The sequence below is a fragment of the Leptosomus discolor genome, chromosome 1, assembly GCF_034619465.1.
Source record: "Leptosomus discolor isolate bLepDis1 chromosome 1, bLepDis1.hap2, whole genome shotgun sequence".
NCBI classification, from domain to species: Eukaryota; Metazoa; Chordata; class Aves; order Leptosomiformes; family Leptosomidae; genus Leptosomus; species Leptosomus discolor.
The window spans coordinates 181,227,405-181,244,353 of NC_141391.1; the positions used below are offsets into that span (position 1 = coordinate 181,227,405).

At 40.9% G+C, this 16,949-nt stretch overlaps 1 protein-coding gene across 1 annotated transcript in view; it reads right to left on the minus strand.

Moving 5' to 3' along the window:
• Positions 1-16,949, minus strand: part of MSRB3 (methionine sulfoxide reductase B3) — an 86,385-nt gene that overhangs the window by 41,724 nt on the left and 27,712 nt on the right. Inside the window, exons 3-4 of the mRNA XM_086472144.1 lie at positions 10,113-10,221; positions 8,179-8,256 (exon numbers count right to left, since the gene is read on the minus strand). Coding sequence (XP_086328270.1) covers positions 8,179-8,256; positions 10,113-10,221 — 187 coding nt within the window. The remainder of the gene's footprint in view (positions 1-8,178; positions 8,257-10,112; positions 10,222-16,949) is intronic.

Consider the following 16,949-nt stretch of genomic DNA (forward strand, 5'->3'; position numbering starts at 1 on the left):
GATCAGACACACTACAGCTGAAGCTAACACAGATCTGCTATTTGCCAGTGAAGAGGCTTTTGGCAAGGGGAGGGGAAAGGAGACTTATTGCAGAACCTCTACTATTGCATTACAACTACCTTTTTCTTTCACCCTTCTTGAATGAAGTCTTTAATAGGTTTATTCAGGTTTTGTTGAAACCCAATGTTGGGAACAGCCTTTAAAAGCCCCACAGCTCTCTCAGAAAGCACCTAGTGAAACCTCTGCAGTTCTAATCCTCTCATTTTAACACTGAAGGAGTCATTGACGACTCTTGTCTTTCTTACACCTCTGCATTAGCAGTTTATACCAGGTTGTTCCTTTACAAGGTTTTGCTTCAAGGATGCTACACACAAAATTGGTAGAGGCAGACATTCAAAATACTACTCCCTCTGAAAAGGACTTTGATTGAATAGAGATCTGCTACAGTTGTAAAGATAGGTGCAGCTTCGGTACATCTTCATTTTCAAAGAACTTTATGCCATATTGGCATGGGCAGTTTGCTGAAGAGACAAGGATCTAGCAGGCTCCTGATGCAATCCAAGCCAACCAATGTCCTGGCCCAAGTAACTGAGCAGAATAAAACCATTCCTCTCTCTTTCCCGTTTGCCCCCAACTGTACAGAAAATACCAAGTTGGAGTATCAGCGTGCTTGGCTACAGCACTGCTAGCAAGCTAACGGCAGCCAGGACAGAAATGCTCAGTTGTGAACATGTCCCTGGACACTGTGTTGGCCCATATCATGCTCCTGTGAACTAGCACTCTCCTAGACAGGACCAAGGCAATCTCCAGGGGAGGCTCAGGCCAGGGACCATTCCCCACAAGCAGGATGAACCAGGCCACTCTGTTTCAGAGGAGACGAATTTAGGGTAACAAACACAAGTCACGTCTTGTCACTTGCTCTATGGACAGAGAAGAGGGTTTTGTCCATTTTATTTACAATTATAGACACAGCCCTTCTGAAAACCCAAACCATTACTTGGAAGCGGTCACTGATCTTACTCATGAGCCCAAGCTCCAAGTAACAAGGCAAACTTCCAGAAAGGAAAAAGCAGAAGTATTCCAATGTAAAAATTAATACCTGATGCAACTATCTAGGAATTTATGAGACCCGCACCATGAGGGAATTTGAGAAGCTCTCGAGTATTAAGAACCAAGTAGTTCCTCAGGCAGCAGAAGGAGCAAAGCTGGGCTTGTTGCTGCGTTGTGGCCAGGGGAGAGATCCTGTGGTGTCTAAGGCAGCAGAACTACTCACAGGTACTTCCCAGAGCTGGACATTCATAATGTCTCTCTCTCTTCCACCCTCATGTGGATTCTCTGTTATAATACAATAATATATGTATTATTTACAATAATATTATCTGGTATAATCTAATAATATAGTTGAACTCTTGTTCAGGTCTCCCCTCAGAGAGGGCTTGAATGTGATCTCTCTCCTGATTTCATGAAAGTTTTAAGAACTTAATATCTTTGAGGTTTAATAGCAACTCCCCTGCCAAATTTGGCTGAAACTGGCGAGTAGATTAAATGATACACTTTTATTATTAGGAAAGGATTGACACACAGACAGCACGATGCTGTAAGCCTTACTTCCTTAGGAAGCCTGGTTAAAGATATATTTTTAATCTCACTTTCCTAGACTACAGAAAAAACTTTGACTGACTGTTGACGGATGCTGTGACAATATGTGTTCTGCATACTGATGAAAAGCCAAATTCAAACAGAGCATTTTAACATCATGTTAGTCAATAAGCAGTCTCTGGGTGAATTCTGTCCAGAGTTTATTTTAATGTGAGAGTTATAAACAGATAAATATCTACAACTTCTGCAGTCATGATCCATAACAATCCACCCTACCTGATTTTTACTTCAGGTACACACATGCACATAGTAAAGCACATGGCAAGTTAAGACCAGCAGAAAATTAGTTCTTCTAAGTAGGGTAACTGATGAAGAGTCAACACAAAGTAGTGTGAATTTCAAACATGGGAAATTATGTATCAGATTTTAAAGTTTACAAAGAACCCGCTGAAATTTTACAGTGAAAATACCAATGAAATTCTTAGTAAAATCGGTGGAAGTTGTCTATACATATCTCTAGGCCTATGGAAATCTGCATTTATTTCCTCTTATTTCTAAGTACCTTCAACACAGATTTGCAATTCAGCCATGCTCAGTAATAAATAAATCAAAATGAGACCTTGAAATATTTAAAATGTTACACTTCAAATCCCCTTTTCCTTCTTTTTTAAATCCTAACACGTTTCTCCTAGGAAATCTAAAACAATATGTGCCTTTTGGAAAGGATACTTGTTGAAATACCCTCTGCCTAGCAAACTGTGAGATCCCTCATATTCCTGTGCTTGTTTTCACTGTTGGAGATGGTATTACCTGCAGAACACAAGCAAAAGGAAATCTCAGGTTTGCAGTTGTATTGACTTGTAGCTGGCAGTCTCATCCAACCTGCTCCTTGTGCAGCCAGTGACCTTGGCCTGCAGTAATTCAGACAGTGCCTTACTACATTTGTGGGCAGGAACCAGCTCAGTACAGTAGAGCTGATCTACTGAAAAAACAAGACCAGGTGGCTTGTGGATCAAGGAAATAAATGAGGTGAAGTGTTTTTTGTTTTCCAAACTTGCTCTTGCTCTCCTAATCCTTAACATAAAAATCTTTCCAGACTTCATTGCTTATATGAGGGTAGTGAAATGAACATTGAGCACCAGCCAAGATGCTGCCAGTTGGAGGATATTAAAAACTACCTATGAGTCGATTAGGAGTGCAGAATCATTTGCTATAATGACTGCAGCTCCTCTACGCCATACTTGCCAAGCACCCAGTGAAAGGAGCCTTTCCCCAAGAGCCACCCAGCAGCTCCACCCACAGGCAGAATTGTACCATTCTTGCTCCAAGGGACTCTTGAGGACCAGGAGGACAAAGTCCTGTTCCAAACCACTACAGAAATTAGTAATCACCAGGTCAAGCTCCAGCGACGGCCCCATGCTACAGCTGTGATGAGCTGCACACAGCTTATCACATTTTCAGCATTCAGGTAGGATTAGATGTGAATCCAGCATTCAGGCACGTTCAGATGTGGAAGATGCCATGGGCCATATTCAAAAAGCAACTTTACTGCAGGAACCGCAGTAAATACAGCATTCATACCGGTAGTCATCCTCAGAGGCGGATTAAACCTCCAGATTCTAGATGGCTCTGAGGAAGACAAGAACTCTGCTGTCTTGATTTCTGGTGAGATGATTAGGAGTGTCTAACCATTTGTCATCCAGCAAAGACGTGGCAGACTCAAAACAACAGCTGGTGTCAACCAAAAAATGATGAAGCAAGAAGAAACCAATGCTCAATGATATCAACTTTACTTATTTTTAACTCCATCAGACTTTTTTAAGGGACGGTCACAAAAAACTGCAGAAACTCTTCCAAGTTTTAAGATTCTTGAGCTTCTTGGAGCTACACAAGACCTAGTAAAAATCTGCGTTTGGATGAGAACTGCTTGGTAATACTGCCTGCTGACTGATTGAGCTGGCAGTGTGCCCAGGTGGCCAAGAAGGCCAATAGCATTCTGGCTTCTATCAGAAAGAGTGTGACTAGGGAAGTGATTGTCCCCCAGCACTCAGCACTGGCGAGGCTGCGCCTCGAACACTATGTTCAGCTTTGGGCCTCTCACTACAAGAAACACATTGAGGTGCTGGAGCGTGTCCAGAGAAGGGCAATGAAGCTGGTGAAGGGCCTGGAGAACAGGTCTTATGAGGAGCTGCTGAGGGAACTGGGGTTGTTTAGTCTGGAGAAGAGAAGGCTGAGGGGAGACCTTATCAGTCTCTACAACTGCCTGAAAGGAGGTTGTAGTGAGGTGGAGGTCAGTCTCTTCTCCCAAGTAACAAGCAATAGGACAGGAGGAAATGGCCTCAAGTTGCATCAGTGGAGGTTTAGATTGGGTATCAGGAAAAATTTCTTCACCGAAAGGGTTATCAAGCATTGGAACAGGCTGCCCAGGGCCGTGGTGGAGTCAGGTATTTAAAGATGTGTAGATGTGGCACTTACTTATGGACATGGTTTAGTGGGGGGCTTGGCAGTGCTAGGTTAATGACTGGACTCTATCTTAAAGGTCTTTTCCAACCTAAACAATTCTATGATTCCTACACCAGCGAGAGCCAACTTACTCCAAACAAATGTTATTAAACAGAAGCTGTTGGTTTTGACAGTTTTGTGAGGAAACTAAGAGTCAGTCAGGGTGGATGAAGTTGCTCAAGTAGTTCTACTAGATCTTATTAGAGGCGGTACAGCCATTACTTCATACGGGCTCTCCTAGCCAGGCAGCCCATGTTGATTTGTGATTTGGCCCGCTCAAAAGATACAAAGATTATTAGGAAAGCTTAAAGACTATTAATTAAGCACTGAGGAAATTCCCTGTATAGATCTAGGCTGGTGACTGAAATCCTCCCTTGTGTTGTGAAGTCAAGAGTGGTACAATGCTAATAGCACTGCAATATTGCCCAGCCATGCTTTGCTTTTCTCATTATTTGCTTTTGGATGTCTGAGAGATGTTGAGAAGACCTGACATAGTTCAACAAAAATCAAATGAAAACATGACATGAATAAAGGTGTTGCAATTTCTCTTAGTGCATGTTCAGAAGAGCCAACACCATTACCAAGAATTCCTTCCAGGAAGCAATAAAGGCAGCAGTGGGTGATTTATGAGGACTTGGCAATGCATTCCTTGGCCCTAAAAATTGGAAACTGACACAACAATAATATTTCTTTTTTTAAAAGGAAATCATTCTCCCAGCTTTCCCAGTTCCCTCTATACCACATCTTTCTCACACAGTCTTGCACATGGTAAAGGACAGGACCGTGGTTTATTAAATATGGAACAGCTCCTCTCCTATGGTAATAGCACAAGTTGTGGATTTCACCCAGGTCCATTTTAACCTCCTCTTGCCATGGCTGTTGACAGAATGGTATTTTTGCATGGTGTACAAGAAAATACCTTGAAAAATTAAAGTAGGTGCAATCTTGCAAATACATTTGGCCCTTAGAAAACACTGAGGATTCGAGTAGCATAGGTGGCTTTCTGTGAACTGATACAGAAACACCCAACCTTGCCGCACAGGCTGTCCGCCTATGATAAACACAGTTTGCAAAAAATTAACATGAGCAGGTATAGTTGATAAGCCTGAGGGTTTTTTCTCTGGCTGGTTCGTCTTCTGTCAGATCAATGTGGCGCATCGAGACATGGTCCAGCCACACCAGGTGAGGTCCAGTGAAGGGGAAGCTATGAAAAAAAACACGCTATAGAAACATGTAGGGAGCAGGGCTGCTTCTTCTAGCATAAGCCTGCAGCTAGGTTGGAGTAAGTGTAACACAAAACCACATAAGAGCTGGCTTGCAGAAAAGGAGGTCCTTGAGATTAGTTTATTGTCTCTCTCATTTATTGCTTTCTTTAGGCAGCTGTACTGGGATGTAGGAGACTGTCTGGCGTGAAAGTTCAGAGATGGAGTAATTAGATTCAATGGCATGATTATGGATTTTATGTGTGAGGCACCTTTGATTGTGGAAAAAGCTAAAGCATGTTCTCCATAAAGCTTGGGAGGTTTCTCATAACACTAGTACAAGTAGGTAGATGAAGAGATGTTAAATTCCTAATTGTTTCTTTTATCTTTCCTGTGATAGAGACAGTGTTCTGTTTTAAAGACGTACCAAAATCCAGGTCTTTCATCTGGAGTGTAAAATTCATGTGTTCCCTGACCTCGTGTGTTACATGGTAATGAAACAACGTAAATCAGAAATGTTAAAAGTTGAAGTTTGTTAGTATTACTGCTGAAGCTCCAGTCTCTTTCCTGGTTAAACTGGCAGGTCCATAGCCCAAATATATATATTTACAGATTACAATGGCATAAAGAAAAAAAATTAATGGACACCCAATGAAAAACAAATGGAAATGCAAGTTTCAAATGACTGTCTGGAAATTAAAAAAAAAAAAAAAAACCAAACAAAAGAAAACCACTCAAACAAAAACACCACCACAAAAACAACTTGCATTTCAAATGGGGCAATGGAATTTGTATTGTACTACCACCTTACTCCTGAGAAAACACTTTGGTGATTTATACTCTATGGGGAAAATTCAGTAAATAGCACACATTTTGCGTTCTCTTATCTATGTTTCCTTCTCACTTTTTTAGCTATCAGGGCTGAAGCAGTCACCAAGATACAGGAAATGTATCTTCCCTAGTTGAGGAAGACATTACATACTGATATTTTGGGGTCAGTAAACAAAAGAAGATGGATCCCTATCAGCCTCTCCATTTGTTACCACCCTTGCCAGCCACTTCAGAACAACTGGATGAATTTGATGTGCAGAGATGGCAAGAGCGCACAAAGCAATAAGAGACTTTGGCGAGACTGTCGATTAGTCCAGCCTTTGGACACAATCAGCAAGGTGGTTTTTTTACAGGTGTTCACTGGCCTGGGATTTATTAAAAAAAAAAAACAAACAAAAAAAACAAAACCAAACAACTTCCCGCTCTCCCTCTCTCTCCTTCCATAAAATCCATGGGGAGTCTCAAAGAGAATCTGAAAACAAGGACATTTCCACATAGTTCATTTCACATAGAAAAATCCAACTCATTAACTCAAAAAAAGTCTAGACTATGCCAAAGCATACTGTGCACTTGAGATAATCACAGGTAAGTCTCATATTGCAGTTTTTTCCCATATTAAATGGATTGTGAAAGCAACTGGAAACTAGTTCACATTCATTTATGTGAACTACTGCAGTCCAAGTCTCACCCCACAAAAAAAACCCACTCTTTCTCCAGCAGACGTCAGTCAGTCTTGAAGGTAAAAGGTGAAATCCTGACTCCATTGTATTTGTTTACCAAATTTTAATTGACTTCAACAGAACCAGGATTTCCCCCATAAATATTTAGCTATAGTAAGCAAGGGAATGTCTAAATGGCAGAGTAGAAAATCAGGTTATGGAGACTTTAGATCCCCACTTTGTACCCCCAAGACAAGCACCTCAGTCACACACGACATAAGAATATTGCCTTAGCTGAGTTCATAACGATCAGTTTTCCAACTCAAAAGATTCACGTTATTCCTGAAGTTTCTGCAGGTAATCCTCCAAACAGAGGAATCAAACGTAACAGAGATGAAGAGCTTCTTTCATCTTTACAGACAGTCTCTTGAGAACAACTATCACTGCCACATCTGGTGATTCTGAAGCTACATCAATTTTATTTTCTTTGTAACTTATTACTGATCCAATTTTCTCTATTATTAGCAGTATCCTGACCATCTTGCTTCATGCTGCTGTAAAGGTACCTCTTCAAGTGAGAGGGACTGAGTTAGCATGAACTGAGGGAAAAACAAGCCAAAAAAAAGTAAATTCTTCATCAGAATGAACACAAGCAGACAGAAGTAAGAAAAAAACACATGACAACAACTGAATTCATGCAGAACAATGCAGTGATTGAGATAATTCAATCAGCACTGCTTCTAGCACCAATTTTAGGGCCATAATTCCCACAGTACTTCTAAAGAGTGTTTTTCATGCAAGACACAAAAGTTATTTCTTTCTTAATCCTTGCTTCAGTTCCTAAAGCAGCTCTCCATATGTGCTAACTAGGATGGATGAAAATTCAGTAACCAATGCAATTTTCCCGGGTTTTGTCTTCTTAAGTGTTTGCATTCTAAAAAAGCATCTACTTTTTTCTACATTATCAGATACAATGATGCAGCATCGCTGACTGGGATCTTAAAGCTACCTGTGAGTAATGCTAACAGCCAAAACTCAGCATCTATCAGTGCAGTGAAAGATAGTGTTACAATTACGTGGCATGGCTGCATATTAAACAAACAAACAAACAAAAAACTTACTCCTTTTTTTCTGTCAAATTACCTATTTTACCTGAATGTTATCTTACTATCTTATCTATTTACTACAATTTTTTATCTTTACTATAAGACCAATTTTACTATAGCTTTATTACTTACATGGCTTCTCTGGTATCCCTTACCAATTTGAATAACCTAAATTATCTTATACAATGAGGTAAGTACTGGAATACACACAAGATTATACAGGAACACAGCACATAAACTAAGAGACAGAAATCTCAAAACTATATTTAGCATACTCACTTGAATAAAGGAGTCCCACAAACAACACATTTGTATATTCCTTGAGCTTTATGATGTGTGTACTCCCCCTCAAAGGCACTGGGAAAACAACAACACTACATTTTAAAAGTAAATAATGGAATTTAGGGGTTTTTAAATTATTAAATTAGCTAAGACTTTAGAGAAATGTTACAGGAAAACCCCACAATTTAAAAGTTGGCAGTTGTTTTTTATTAAAGGCAGCAAATAAAGCAGGCACAGGAAAAGGGGAATGTCCTCATTAGTGTGCCTCAGGTGTTATGTATCATGCAAGAGGAAGCCAATTGTCCCACAGTTCAAAGGACAGAACAACAACAACAACAAAAACAAAAAGGGAAAAACCAGAATCTTCTGCTATCTGGCAAGTGAAGCGTAAGCTTCTGTAAACGCGGATTGTTTGAGGCATAGCTCAACCTGGCGTGCTTCTCTAGGTCTGTCTTTAGGAAATGGTGTGGGTGGTGGGCTCAGCTGCCAAGGCAGGGGTGTGAAGCGCTTGGGTGCCTGCCTGCCACCTGAGAGCTGGGAAGCCATGGTGCTGGGTCAGGCCGCGATGGGCTGCCGGGGCAACAGAGGCATTGTAGCTGAAAATGAAATAATTGGTCCAGCATTTCAAGCTGTGTGCGCCTTATATTTTCAGTTGAAAAGCAATATTACAGCTTTAAGGGAATATTTTTCTAAGTTAACAATCTAAGAGGCTAGGAGGTCATTCATCTAATACGAATCAGCTGCGCTAGCCCAACAAAAAGCCTATGTGCTCGGCAGCTTGTTTTTATTATCCTTTCACCCTTTTTATGAGGTCCAATTTTTTTTTTATAAACAGGATTTTTAAGAATGACCTAATCTCCGATTGTTTGTGTGCATTAAATCACGTTGTTGGTCCCGTACACAAGAGCGAGGAGGGCCGGGGGGAAAGCAGGCCTCCCGGCAGAGGCCAACAGGCCCCGGCCCCTCCGGGGCTGCAGGCGGACGAAGGGGGCTGGGGCGGAGAGGGGGACTGTCCCCACAGCCCTCCCTCAGCAAATTCCGCCACGGGTACGCGCTGTCAGGAAGAGTGCTGCCGATTCACCGGGACCCCACGTGCGGTGGAGAGCCCTTTCAGGTCATGAATGAAAACAAGCAGTTACATCATTAGTACGTTTGGAGCAGAGGTAAAGCCAGGGCCTTATGCCAAGCTCAGTGGTATAAATTAGACAACAAAAAAATGGCTAGGCCTTGGCAAGTTACCTTCATGCTGGAATCAGCTGAGAGAGAGACTTTATTCACTAAAAACAGTCTTGGAAGCAAGTCCTTTTTTTTTTTTTCCTCCAGGACTTGGGGCTGGCTTCCAGCGACTAAAGCCATGTGAGGGCAGTTATTGAAAATTTTTGACATTCCAACCACAAATGAGCCAATAAATACCTTCTCCACATGTGCTTCAAAAAGAAATTGGAGTGGGGTGGAAAAGAACTAAATTATGCTACCTTCTTTCTGCAGCCAAAACGTCTATACTTACAATGGCCACCTTCAAAACTCCAGCCTCCTGGCACAGGGCCATTTCCCTCGTGGTTCTGCTTACTGCAATGTCTTCCAAAAAAAGTGTACCTAAACCGCTATTACTTCCACACATTTTGTAGTAAACTAAAAACAGGCTCTAAACATGAGCCCGGTGACTTTATAAGACATGCAGCATTCATTAAAAGAAAAAGTCACACAAGACCCCTGGCCTCGGCCCCTGTGCTGCAGATGCTTGTCTTTGCAGTGGTGTTAATTTGTAGGGGTTAGTAAACAAGCGCAGAAATCCTGGGGGAAAAAAAGAAAAACCAAACAAAAACACAAACCAACTTGGTGGGGAAGGTGAGGAAGCACCAGTAAGAGGAGGGGGAGAAAAGAAAGATGCCTGTGTTTTTGAGGACTGTGTTTCCTTCATCCTGCCTTACCTTTCAGTCCCCTTCTCCTGAGTGACATGGTACTGCAAGGGTGTCAGCCGCTTCCTCAGCTCCTCCTGGGAAAAGACCACCTTACAGTCCTTTTTATCCCTACATGACCCTGCAAAGGGAGAGGATATGGGAGAAGGAGCCTTTTTAGCTTAAATCCTGAATAATTGCTTTGGCAGACGGCCACAGCATAGCTTCTGCATTCACTTGTCAATGACCAGACCGGTCCCTAATGCACGAAAAATGGCTCAGCTGAACTGCAGCTGATTATTTCTTCAAATCCAAGTTTAAAAAAGAATTTTGCTTGAGAGCCAGGTGATTCCACTGGAGCAGTGACAATGCGCTACAGCCAAAGCCCTTTGGTGTGTTATACACTAAACTGTTGTGCACACAATCATTCACAAGAAAGTAACATTTTCCCACCATTAAAACAAAAAATCTGCAAAAAACCCCAACTACAGCTGAAACGTTCTTTACAAGACATCTATATTGGAGACTTATGGTAATGGGCATATGATGTTCAGCCACAACATCCAACAATTTCATTACTCTCTAAAGTAGCTGAAAACCAATTCTAAGTCTTCAGAATTTCAATAAGGTTGATTTAACTTCTAGTTGCATCCTCATCTTTTTACTTTATAACATTAACCGTTGTATTTTTTTGCTGTTGAAGCACTAGAATAGGAGCCCCGAGGACCAAGTGATTTCTTTATGCATAAAGCTGTACAAGGTTCAACAATAAACTTGTAAAAATTAGGTTTGCTATTGAAATTACCCTCCTTTGAAAATCTTGTCTTACGCTTTTCTTAGTTCACACAGAAAATCCAAGAAGCACATAAGGATTACTGTAAAAAAACCATTTGTATACTGCAAAAACTCACATCTCATCAGGAAAGAAAAAATAACAATAAGACTGGTTTTGAGAATGAAAACTCCCAAAGTATAACAGAAATTGCCAAATATTCAAATAACACTGATAATTGCTTGCAAAAAGTAGCTGACAAAATAGAGCAGGGAAAAAGCACTCTAATTATGACAGAAATTAAAATATGGTACAACTAGAAATAAACAGTCCGAACAAAAATATTTTTTGCTAGTAATGTATATACACTCATAAAAAGACCAATTGTGTTCCCAAAGTAGAGGCAACAGAACTACCCATCTGTATGTCATTTAGTACAGGAGAGGCAATGGCAGGTTTAAATTACATGGTATTGGATTGCAATTTCCTAACATTGGATGCTTTTCTGCTTTTTTACCTTGAGTCATTACTAAGGAGTGTTCATAAAAAGTAGCTTAAAGCACAGATGCTTGCAAATCATTTAAGAAAAGATGTTTCTTTCTTCCTCCCCCTCTTCTTTTCTCATTTTTTTAATGTGTGGGGGTGGGTGAATAGGGGAGAGAGAAAACGAATAATGCTGTTGGTTACTACTGACTAACCCTAGGAAGTATTTTCAGGAAGAAAAAAGTAAAATTGAAAACATCTGATTGAAGTAAATAGTGCAAACATAAAAAGCTTTACTAGTGAAAGAAAGGTATTGAAAAGCGACTTTATTTCATAGATTAGAAATTACTTTTGATCTAAACATTCTTAAAAACAGATTGTTTTCCACTCTGAGCCATCTCATTAGCTGTGCTGCAGAGCCTTCATTTTAATGGAAAGCTTTGAAAGAGCGCTGCTGTATGCCTTTGTTAGCTTCAATCTTATTTGGGAGAGGGATAAAGATTTCATTCCAGGTCTCTTTGTTTGTCTTTCAAGAACCACTAAAGCAGTATTCACACAAATTTTGCAGGAATGTGCCCTGTGCCATAGCTTACAAATTATTTGGTTTTGGTGCACTTAAAGGTCACCTTCCAAATTAGCAAAATTTTCCTACATCCTGGCTTTTCAACCTTAAATGTAAATATTGTTTCCTAACTGTAAGTGAGGTTTGTTCTTTATAACATTTGGTTGCTTATTTAAAGATGTCAAACGTTGGAGGTTTTTATTCTCCGAACGTGTAGGGCTCTAGGACTAATAAGTCTTTCAAAGTATAGCTAACAGGGAAAGAAAGCATATGCATTATATAAATAGCTATTGTTATGTTGCCTTACGCAGCTCAGAAAGAAACTGTTTGAGAGATGGCCTTTCATCTGTAATTTCAGTACTAAAAAGTAGTCTAGAGAGCAGCAAAGAATCCTACAAACCAACAGCTCTACACTTTTTTTAAAAAAAAAATCTTGCTGCTCTTCAGATGTTACAAAAAAAGCAAACTAAGCATATCTTGGAAAAAGTCAGAGAAAATACTGACTGTTCTAAAGAACAGTCAGTATTCCCTCTTTACTGTCCTTTTAAATCTATTTTAGAAAATTAGTGTTCCTCAATCAATGGGCTCACTATATGCACAAGAAAATTTCTATATGACACTGATCCATGACATAGATCAGAAGTAGGAAATGTGTTATAAAAGATTTTTTCCCCCATTGTTTTTAATAATTAACTGCATGTTTTACAATACAGACAAGTTTTACGTCTACAGGAGAATTCTGCCAAACTGCACTGGGGTAAACTACAACCTACCCCAACAAAGGACTCTCCAGGTTTGTAATTTAATGGAGTATACATCAGCAAAAAGCTTCAGTGGCACTACAAATTATAAAGGAAATCTCTTGGTCCAGCCCTCAGCATTCAAGAACAGCCCTATTCAATTAATTGCACTTATTATTTAACTGCTAGTAACATAAAATAGCCCAGTAAATTGATTGCACTATTTCCCTATTGCCAAAGAGCCAAGGAGGTTAAGCAAGACTCACCCCTGACTGCAGAGAATGTAAGGATATGTTATATGAAACAGAGGACTAGCCTACAAGCCTCAATAAAATGCAGTGAATCCTAAGAATTACCGGATGAGATTCTAGGAATACAGTCCTTTGTTTAGGAAAAAAATTACATGCAAGAGGGACAAAAGTGCTCAACTTGCAGTTCATTCAGCAGTGGCTGCTTCCATGTTTTCAACGGTTTGTTTACGGCACATATGTCTGCTACATTCAAACCAACTGCCTGTATCTTGGGAGGGGACAACATAAAGCTACACAAATATATGCCCAATATGAGAGAAACTGCCACTAGTAATGCAGCTATTATCAAACTCATTATTAAAGCAGAGAATAAAGGTGCAGGTCAACCACCTTCCTCAGTCTGGTTCCCCAAAGAAGGGACCAGGTATGGGCTGTGGAAAGGGCTCCCAGGCAGGCAAGAAACTTCTTCAGCAAGTCAGGCATAAAGGCAGGCTCACAGTTCATGTGCAAATTATACAGTTCAAGGCAGAAGAGAAAAAAGGTCATCGGTTTCACAAATAGCATGACATCCGTGTGATTACATTAAAGGTGAGACTAAATTAAATACACTGTGAAAATAAGAGAGTCTGGATTCATTGGATATGGATGTATCAGGACTCTGGATTGGATCTCACTTGTTCTTCGGAGGTGATGCGCTCAGCAATAACTTTTAGAAGAGCCTGGGACAGCTGTGTTCCCAGCTCCGGTTAGATCCTGCTGTTAGGAGAGGCAAACGCTGGCCTGCGAGGGCAGACAAAATTCCCTTTACCTTACGCTGCAGGATCGGAGACCAGATTAAATCTCGCTAATCGGCGCACCTCAGTGCCTTCACTGGAGTCGGCACTCAGTAGAAGAGCAGTGCGCAGGCAACTGGCACCAGCGTTTCCTCTTGAGGCCACCTGCCTTCAGCCTTTTGCCAACGGTTACAGCAGAGCTAAGAGCTGTTAAGATCCTGGAGCAGGACGGAAGGCTTTGCGAAGAAAAGGCCAGGCTCACAAATCTTAATGCATAAACATAAAAAAAGCTGAGGAGAGTGAAACAAACACCAAGAGAAACCCTTCTGGAGACTTCACAGCGTTCCTGTGCTTAGGAATGGCTTTTCTGAAAAGCAACACAATGCACACTGCCATTTACTATTCACCCGCAGACTAGGGGCATTTCAGAGTTCAGCTCTGGAGTCCTCCTTTGTACGAATGAAGTGAGAAAGTATTTTCTGGGTGTTGACCTGATAATGAAGACATTAAGCATCTCACCTCACATATAAATTCCAATTTCAATTGACCTTTTCAAAACTGTGGTTCACAACACAGGCGTGTGCCATTTCCTTCCATACAAGCAATCACGAGAAAACTAGGAACGGGATATTTCCAGACAGACGGACACAACTTAGCAGACCATTACTCCTGACCACTCAGCCCTTCACCTGCTCCAGCATGGTGGAGGGTGGCAATTAGTGTCTGACATGTCCTCAAATATGGTGGCATTTTGCCTGATGGCTTTCCTTCTTCAAATAGTCTTTCAAGCCATTCTAACAATTTTCTCTTACGTTTTGTTGCTTCCTATCACTGAAATAAACATTTCAGCTGCGTGGAAGACACAGCATACATTTTCCCCCTTCTATGTATGCTTATGTTTCACTAGCATTAATGGACATTACAGTCATGCACCGAGCACACAGCATTAAGACTTCCTGAATTAAATACAGCAAGATCAAATGTTCCAGCAGAGCACAGCCATATAATAAATTTGGCTTCTAGTTTTCAGTACTACTTCTTTTAATATAACCAAGCAGTTTTTTAGAGGCCTCCCAGCACATTTTATATTCATACACCACTCCAGCCCCAATCCTGCAATGTGACCTGTGTGGGCAGACCCTTGGGAATATGCATAGCTCCAACAACTACATAAAGGTCTACAAATCTACATCGGATTACAGGATCTGGCTCTAAGTATACACCTCTCTGCTTCCCAAAGCCTGTCCCCTCACCAGTGGGTCATACCTTAGTCATCAATGGTAAACTATCTCAAAGTGACGTTAAGAGGAATCCTGCAAGGTTAAAAAATATTTGCATACATTTCTTGAAATAAATATCCTTACATATGCTATCGCTAACACTCAGTATTATTAAAAGTGGAATCTCTGCATTCCTATTATTTCAAACATCATTTACAGAGTTTGTGCCTCTTGTTTACAGTTTTGCCTCTCTCTCCGCTTAGGAGAAGGCCAACATGCAACTCTCACTTGTGTTTAGTCTGTTCTCTGCAGCCTCTAGTCCACAGCTTTGTGAGAACACCCGCAGTGTCCTCTCACTGCAAACAAGCCAGGAACTGCTCATCTAGTTTAAAAAAGAACAGCTCTTGAAAATGCAAATTGATGCAAACAGTTCTATTGGTTTGTAAGTTGGAAAACTTTGTTTTACAAAATCTCTATTTGACATGATAGATCTTTTTATAAACCCATCACAAGCCATTTTAAATTACCTAAGCATGCTGCTGACTAGGATAGATGCCACAAAAGAACTCTGAAATGTTGGGAGGTCAAGTTTAGGTCAAGTTTAAGTAAAATCCAAACCTCATCATTAAAAAAGCCCTGTAAATGTTTTACACATTGAAAAACAGATCTGTGTTTCTTCTCTGAGGGATGGCTTCTTTGCTTTCTTGCTGTAGGTAGCTAACTCCCACGCTGTTGAAATACCATTTGCAGTTTCATGCAAGCATTAGGAGTAATGGGGCGAAGACCATTTCCACTATACTGTGCATTGAAAATCCAAAAGCTGGGTACCAGGACAACAGTTACAATTTTTGGGTCAACTGCCAGCTTCTATCTTAAAAGAATACCACCCAAAAATTAACTGTCTTTAAAAGAAAAAATATACTTAACACCCAAAAGGGCCACATGGCCACAGGGGAAGGGCAAGCCCCTTCTTTGCAAATTTGCAAGCTTCCCATGCAATCAAGTGACAGAGCTGTCATATTTATTTTTTCCACCTGGTCATCAGCATGGCTCGTGTTTTATATAAATGTGTATCTTTTGAGTCACCATCAGAGATCTCCCATGTAAGACAGCAAATTTCCCAAGCACTAAAAAAAAAAATCCCCAAACTCTCAACTAATGCGTCTCGTCTGTGCAGTCATTTTCTTTCCAAAGAAAGAGGTACTGAAATCCCAGCGGTCCCAGTACAGGCAGCATCTATGGGAACGGAAGCTGCCTTGTTGTTTCTGCAGGTCTGCAAGTGTCTTTGCAGCAAGTTACATGGCCGAGGTAGCCACACAAGCCAAAGAGACATTCCCTGGTAAAGAAACCTGAAGCTGCCTCCCCTCAAATGTAAAAAACATTTGACAAAAGATTGAAGTGTTTTGCATAGTGGGGAAGGAGGAAAGAAAAGCAGCTCCTGTTGTCCTCACCAGGGATGTCTACTTCCTTATCTTATGTTAATGGAGTAAGTATCAGTAGCAGCCAGAGTCTTGGTCTCACAACTTTTCGAAATTATAACCAGTGAGGACTCCACCACCCCCCTGCGCTGGCCGGTGGACGTGAAGGCAGCTTGCCCAGCGGCTTGTTGATTGTCATCTTCACCAGTACCATGTGGCTGCTCAGCAGAGTTGGTTAGTGAATAGAGGCACCTTCAATTCAGCGGAGCAAAAGCTTGTTACATTATAAACTGCCCCTTTTGTTACCCTTTCTGCTGAGATGGCCAAAGACAGAGTGCACAGGGCAGCTGACCTATTTGCCTTACTCTTGGATGCAAACCAGGCAAGACATGATCAAGTTCTCTTGGTACAGCAGCAGAGGGGGGGACATTTGTAATGATGGATTTCTCTTCCTCTCTCCCCTAACAGATAAAGAGACTTTTGTTTTGCTGATATGATCCTAGCACCTAGTGCACAGGCACTACATTTGCTTAAATTAAAAACAAGAAAGGCAGAGACACTGAGCACTCTGTATCTGGTCAGTAGGTTTCTGTCACAATCAATAAAAGGGTGCACAACACATGGAAAGGCATTTTATTAACAGCAGAATTA